Below are 8,008 nucleotides of genomic sequence, written 5' to 3'. Positions count from 1 at the left end.
CGGGGATCTAAGTAGGAGATCTTGGATAGAGAGGGAAAACAATGTGGAACAAAACTCAAAATCATTTTAAAAAAGGGGGGAGGCAGGTTTTCTGGTCTGATAGAGCCTGGTAGAACCAATGAGACTATGGCCCCTAGCTGCCCTTCAGGTCTGGTATTGAAACCACACCTGTGGCTTCCAGCCACACAAAAGACAGGCATAGGAGCTGAACATTTACCTGAGGTAGATACACTCCTTGGAGAGAACAATCACGTGAGAAAGAAGGGCTCTTTATGTACAGGGAGACAGCTTAGGGGCAGGGGTACACGGAAGGATGGACACAAGGTGACTGTCAGGAAGAAGTGGGAGGGGAGTTGTCGCATTGTGGTGAATTGTAGTCATTGTCATGAGACAAAGTATATGTCAACTGCTGTATGGAAAGTGAATTTCCTCTGTAAATTTTTCCCCAAATCAGTATAAAAACAAACAAAAAAAAAAGAAACGGCATTCAACTGTGTGGATCATAACTTATTACAGCTAACACTCAGAAGAACTGTAATTCCAAAACCATTCATTGTGCCCATGAGGAACCTGTATACAACCAAGAGGCAGGTATTTGAACAGAACAAGAGTATGTTGCATGGTTTTAAATCAGAAAATGTATGCATCAGGACTGTATTCTTTCACCATACTTATGCTATCTGTATGCTGAGCAAATAATAGAAGAACCTGGACTATGTGAAGAAAGTCACATCAGAATTGGAGGAAAACTAATTAACAACCTACGATATGCAGACAACACAACCTACCTAGCTTGCTCAAAGTGAAGTAGACTTGAAGCACTTACAGATGAAGATCAAAGACTAGTCTTTAGTATAGATTACACATCAATATAAATAAAACAAAAATCCTCCCAACTGGATCAATAAGCAACATCACAACAAACAGAGAAGACTGAAGTTGTCAATAATTTAATTCTACCTAGATCCACCCCCAACGCTCACGGAAGCAGCAATCAGGAACTCAAATATCGTTATTGCACTGGACAAATCTGCTGCAAAAGACCTCTTTAAAAAGTGTTAAAGAGAAACAATGTCACTTTTAAGTGACTAAGTGATTAAGGTATGCCTGACCCAAACCACTATATTTTCAAATGCCTCATAGGCATGTGAAAGCTAGACAGGAATAAGGAAAACCGAGTAAGAATTAATGCATTTGAACAGTGGTTTTGGTGAGGAATGTTGAAAATACCATGAACTACCAGAAAAGAAATAAATTTGTCTTGGAAGAGTACAGCCAACACACTCCTTACAGGCGAGAATGACCAAATTTCATCTCACATAATTTGGTCATGCTTTCAGAACAGACTAGTCTCTGGAGAAGGATATCATGCTTAGTAAAGTAGGGGGTCAAGGACAAAAGGGAAAACCCTCAAGAAGACACACTGACACAATGACCGCACTGATGGGCTCAAGCATGGCAACGATTATGAGGATGCTGCAGGATTTGGCAGTGTTTTGTTCTATAGTGCACAGGGTCACTGTGAGTCGGAACAATCTCAATGGTACCTAACAACAACAGCAACACTATATAGGATGCAAAAAGTCACCACTATCCTATAGCTAATCAGAAGGTCAGTGGTTCAAACCCACCAGCTGCTCCTTGGGAGGAAGATGAGGTAATCTGCTTCCGTAAAGATTTACAGTCTTGGAAACCTAATGAGGATTGCCATGAGTCAGAATCACTCAGTGGCAGTGGGCTTGGTTTCTTTATTTATTTTTTTAATATACCCTTTACAATGTACATCTACTTCTCATTTATCAACTATCTGTTATCCAACATTTCATATTTATAACAATAGAAAAAAATCTACTTAGATCACCTTAAAGTCAGGTGAGGCCCCACTGGTTTTGAGTTAGAGAATGCCTCCCTCCTGAGTACCAAAGTCCTTGATCTGTCCTTCACTGCAGACCTCAAGATCCACCATTTGCATGCTTGGGGGCACTAAGGATAGTGGGTGGCACTCCCGAGTGGGTTGGCATTTCCATGAAAAGCAAGAAATCTGCATAAGTCATGGTAGGCAAGTCCCCTCCTGGCTGCAAATTCTGACTCACTCAGCTCTGCCTATGGTTCAAAATGGTGCAAATCTACCTGCCCACCCAAAGTACAGAAGTCACTAGGCAGAGACAGAAAGGTGAATAAGCTGCAGATGGTGGCTGCAGGGGAGGGAGAACACCATGGAACCACCTCCAAAATAATTTCTGGAACCTGAGGAGTATTTTATTGCTGAAGTTTCCCACAATGCTAATTTTCACATAATGACCTGGTCTTTGGAACCTAACCATGTCAATAAGTGAGGAGTGGGTGTCTTACATTTTCATAGAGTCATAGGTTGGTGTCCCAAGATTCTCACTAATACCTCTATAGAGTTGATGAGTGAAGTATTATTATCTCCATTTCCTAGGTGAAGAAACCAAGACTCAGGAAAATTGATTAATTCAGTCATAAAATTACCTAATAAGTAGCAGAGAAGGAGCTCTGGTGGCGTAGTGCCTAAGGCATTTGACTACTAATTAGAAGACTGGCGGTTCAAACCCACCAGCCACTCCATGGAAGGAAGACTGGGCAATCTACTTCCGTAGAGATACCATATTGGAAACTCAAGGAGGGGTGGCTATGAGTTGGAATCAATGTGATGGCAGTGAGTCTGGAGTCTGATTTAAGTAGCAGAGAGCTAGAACTCCATGGCATACTGCCTCCCATTAAAAACAAGAATGACTATCCACAGTGCTCCCCAGAGCTGGTGATGCAGCAGTGATGGCGGACTATACTCAGCTATTTAACCCTTGTCATCCATCTCTCAACTATCAGTATTAGTTGCCTAGTGTGGCACAGTCTACTTCAGTAGAACAGCTGTGCATTTGCATGAAAAAACAAAATTTCAAATACTAAAAGTAAATCAGTGGCTGTTGCCTCATTAGTGCCCTGCTCTAAAGAAATAAGCAACTCTGCCTTTAACTAAAAAACTCCATTCATTATCAGATATAAAACAAGTATTTTAAAAAATTAAAATCAACTCACTCTTACCTCCACTGTTCCAGTAGCAAACAAGCCATGAACAGAATTTATGTCACAAACATTATTCTCCCTAAAACAGTAAAGCAATAAGAAAAAGTATTAGTTAACATTTACTTTAGGACAGAATGATTCAATAAGCTTTGTAAATAAACAGCCAATTGAAATTCTGTGAAGAAAGAAGATATACAGATTCTCTCTCACTCATCTGCAAATAAAAAAGCCAAGGCATCATAACATACTACACAAAACATTGTTCCACACCTTACTTTGGTGATCTTAAAAGATTGCAAATGACCATTCAGATGCAACAATGAGTCTCTCCTCACCCAGAGCAGAGTAGAATGAAGAAAACCAAAGATGCATGGAAACAATTAGTCCAAGAGACTGGTACACCATGCGATCTTCAGCCTATACGCCTATGAGACCAGAAGAACTAGATGGTGCCTGGCTACCACTGTCAACCACTTGGAGGGGAATCTCTACAAAAGACCCTAGATAGAGGGGGAGAACAATGTGGAACAAAACTCAAAATCATTTAAGAAAAAAAAGGAGGGGGACGCGCAGACTTCCAGTAAGATGGAGGAATAGGCAGACAAGCAACATAGACCTTCTTCAACACAGAAAAGGAAAACCAATTGACAGATATACAGAAGATCATCCTGGAGCCCTGAGCACTGAAAGGAACTATACAGAAGTGGATGAGGCACCAACTAGTGGAAAAACCTGAATGAAAACAGTTGAGTACAGAAACGGTCAGAGCTGCGGACTGTCAGCCACCCTGACGGGACCAACAACCTGAATATTTCCAACAGGTATTAGGACCTGAGAATGGACCTAAAGATCAGCACTGGTCACCAAGTGCTGCAGGGATGACTGCGCTGGTGGCCTATGACTAGGAAGGGAAAGAGCAAGGAGGGAGAAAAACTGAGCTGTTGACTTTCTGCTGTCCAGAGGGTGCAGCCATTTTGATTGTTTACACGCAGCAGCCATTTTGGATATCTAAAGTAAACGAGGGTGCAGCCATATTGGATATTTAAAGTGACCAAGGATGCAGCCATTTTGACTGTTTACACATGTCAGCCATTTGGATATTTAAAGTGACCGAGGGTGCAGCCATTTTGAATGTTTATAAGCGGCAGCCATTTTGAGTATCTAAAGTGACTGACGGCACAGCCATTTTGAATGTTTACATGTAGTGGCTATTTTGGATATTTAAAGTAACTGAGGGCGTAGCCATTTTGAACCTTAACAAGTGGCAACCATTTTTGATTTTAAAATGATAGCATTCTCATTCGGATTTCAGGGACCTAAGAACAAGCTCTGTTTGCCTGACAAGTTCAGCAGGGACATACAAAAGACTAACAACAGAAAAGGAGACAGGTGGTGAGTGTATAAGTGCTGTCAACAAGTGAATAGAAGAGCACAGTACCCTGCTTGCATAGATAACATACAAACAAAACAAATAAAATGAAAATCATGGGCAAGTCACTCCAACATACAATCACCAATTAAATATAAAAACAAAAACATCACAATGACTCCGAGACAACAGAGCATCACAGCTCACGCAAAGAAGCAAGATAGCAGGAGAAACAAGGGACCAAGATAAACCCCAAAACACATCCCTGAGGAAGAAACAGCACTGGAACTCCCTGATAAGGAATTCAAGAATCATAACAAGAACCGCTGTATGGAAAGTGAATTTGCTCTATAAACTTTCACCCAAATCACAATAAAAAAAAAAAAAAAGAAATATTAAGATATCTTCAACAAACTGAGAGACAGATAAAGGAAAACAAAGAGAAAACCCTGTAACAATTTTGGAAGACAATACAAGAATAAAATGACAAAATAAATGAAAAATCATAGATGATACAAAATCTACAGACAGAAATAGAGAAGATTAATACGAAATTTTCAGAAATAGGTAAGACCTTGAATGGGCAAAGGAGCAGAAATGAATCGATGGAAGACAGAATAGGTGACATTGAAGGCAAATACCTGAACACTTCTTTGGAAAGGGATCAATCAGAAAAAAGATCAAGACAAAATGAAGAAAGACTAAGGTTAATGTGGGATACATCAAAAGGAATAACCTATGTGTAATCTGAATTCCAGGAGCTCTGGTAGCATAGCGCCTAAGGCACTTGACTGCTAACCAGAAGGCTGGCAGTTCAAACCCACCAGCCACTCCTCGGAAGGAAGATGGGGCAATCTACTTCCGTAGTGACACTGCCTCGGAAACCCAAGGAGGAGTCACTATAAGTCAGGGCCGACTTGATGGCACATAACAACAAACAACAACAATCTGAATTCCAGAACAGGAAGAGACAAATAAAACCACAGACAAAATTATCAAAGATTTGTTGGAAGAGAATTTTCCTGGTATGATGAAAGATGAGACTATATCCATTCAGGAAGTCCAACGAACCCCAAACAGGACAGACCCCAAAAGTAAATCACCAAGACATATCATCATCAGAGTTCCAGTAAGATGGCAGAATAGGGAGAAAGACTGCATAGACCTTCTTCAACAAAGAAAAGGGGAACCAATTAACACAGATACAGAAGATAATCCTGGATCCCTCAGCTTTGAAGGTAAGGCTATAGAAGTGGACTAAACTCCAACTAGCGGAAGAATTTGCATGAAAATACCACAAAAGGAGACATATGGAGCTGCAGTCTGGCAGTGATCTTGATGGCACAGACAGCTTGGATATTGCTGAGTGGTGGTAGGACCTAAGAATTAACCTAAAATTCAGCCCTACTAGCCAGGGACTGCATGGAGGACTGCTTTGGTGGCTGGGGAATAAAACAGAAAGCAGAAAAGAGAGAGGTGGGCTGAGCTGTGGACTTTTGCCTGTCGAAAGGGCGCAACCATTTTGAATGTTTACAAGCAGCTTGACAATTTTGGATATTTAAAGTGACAGCGTTGTCCCAGGCTCCGCTTCCTGAGAACTAGAAAGACATCCTGGACACACAGACTACTAGAAAGGTACAACATTCGCCTTGTTATTCTTATACCCCACACTCTCTTGGTGAATAGAGATGTGGCCATCCTTCACTCCCACTCACCTTCTAGGCTGGCAAAAATTCCATCCTAGTCTGTGTTCTCCAACAGAGGCTGGGTACCTGGCCCCGCTCTGTCCAGATTTTTTTTTCTTTTTTTTAGTTTGTTTGTTTTTGTCTGTTTTAAAACTACCTCGGAAGAAAGATGAGGCAGTCTACTTCCGTACTGATACTGCCTCAGAAATCCAAGGAGGGGTCGCTATGAGTCGGGCCCTACACGATGGCACATAACAACAACAACACTATTATTATTACTTTTGTTCTTTTTATTATCATTCTTTACTCTTCCCAGGTTCTAGTTTTTAGCTTTTTTTATTTTCCATGTTCCCGGTTCTAATTCTTTTTTTCTTTCTGTCTTGTGGGTAACCCATTTCTTGTTTTTCATTTTGCATTTTTCTCATTTTTTTCTTCATTATTCTCCCTCTCTACATTTTTCTCTTACTGCCCTCTCCCCAGATATTGCAGGAGTTTTTGTTTTGCTTTGTTTTTGTTTTTTTCCCTTTATTCTTTTTTGGTAACTGTTCCTGTGATTACACGCTGTGTTTTTTATCCATTTGCTTTTACTTTTTTGATGGTTATTCAATTGTTATTTTTCTGCAACTGTGAGACAGCAACAGTCCTCATATGACATAACTACACCCACACCTCCTGCAGCTTCACTTACTGAGAGTCACCACCTCCTTCTCTACCAACAGGCCTAAAATAAACAATCCCCAAGAAAAGCCTGACTCACCTTTAGCTGCTCTTAACACACAGTTAACAGAGATCTAAATACAATAATGTCACAATGTCTCAGAGACAACAGACCATCACAGTCCACACAAAGAAGCAAGATAAAGTGGTTCAAACAAGGGAGCAGGATAGAGACCCAGAACACATCCCTGAGGAAGAAACATCATTAGAACTCCCTGATAAGGAATTAAAAAGCATTATATTCAGGTACCTTCAAAGGATTGAGAGAGAGATCAAGTAAAAAACAGATAAATCCCTAGAAGAATTCTGGAAGAAAATACAAGAACAAAATGACAAAATAAATGAAAAATTAGAATGATTCAAAACATACACACAGAAATCCAGAAGATTATTACTGAATTTTCAGAAATAGGTAACACATCAAAAGGGTAAAGGAGTAGAATTGATGCAATGGGAGACAGAATTAATGAGATTGAAGACAATTACCTGAATATTTCTATGGAAAGGGATCAATCAGAAAAAAGATCAAAACAAAATGAAGAAAGTCTAAGGATCATGCGGGAGACCATCAAAAAGAACAACCTACATGTCATTGGAATCCCAGAACAGGAAAAGAAAAATAAAACCACTTAGAAAATTGTCCAAGGTTTGTTGGAAGAGAACTTCCCTGCTATGATGAAAGATGAGAATATATCCATTCAGGAAGTCCAATGAACCCCAAACAGAATAGATCCCAAAAGAAAAACCACCAAGACATATCATCATCAAGCTCATCAAAACCAAAGACAAAGACAGGATCCTGAAAGCAGCATGGGAAAAACAAAAACTTATTTACAAAGGACAACCAGTAAGAATAAGCTCTGCTTTCTCAGCAGAAACCATGCAAGCAAGAAGGCATTGGGATGCTATATATAAAACCCTGAAAGAGAAAACTTTTCACCCAAGAATTATATACCTGGCAAAACTGTCCCTCAAATATGATGGTGAAATTAGGAGATTTCCAGAGAAGCAGAAATAAAGGGATTTGTTAAAAGCAAACCAACCTTACAAGAGATACTAAAGGGAGTCCTTTGAACAGAAAACCAAAACTAGCAAATAACAACCAACTATTAATACACAATATGACATAACCCAGAAACTACAGCTATGGGCATATCCAAAGTAAAATAAGCTTCCAAGATACTAAACC

General features: G+C 40.0%; 1 protein-coding gene across 1 annotated transcript in view; it reads right to left on the bottom strand.

Annotated features, from left to right (window-relative positions):
• The window catches only part of NOL10 (nucleolar protein 10), a 299,928-nt gene that overhangs the window by 238,095 nt on the left and 53,825 nt on the right, over positions 1 to 8,008 (bottom strand). Inside the window, exon 8 of the mRNA XM_007935129.1 lies at positions 3,067 to 3,127. Coding sequence (XP_007933320.1) covers positions 3,067 to 3,127 — 61 coding nt within the window. The remainder of the gene's footprint in view (positions 1 to 3,066; positions 3,128 to 8,008) is intronic.

The sequence above is a fragment of the Orycteropus afer genome, unplaced genomic scaffold (genome assembly GCF_000298275.1).
Source record: "Orycteropus afer afer isolate SDZICR_OR568_19922 unplaced genomic scaffold, OryAfe1.0 scaffold00025, whole genome shotgun sequence".
NCBI classification, from domain to species: domain Eukaryota; kingdom Metazoa; phylum Chordata; class Mammalia; order Tubulidentata; family Orycteropodidae; genus Orycteropus; species Orycteropus afer.
This window is presented reverse-complemented; position numbering and strand designations above follow the sequence as displayed.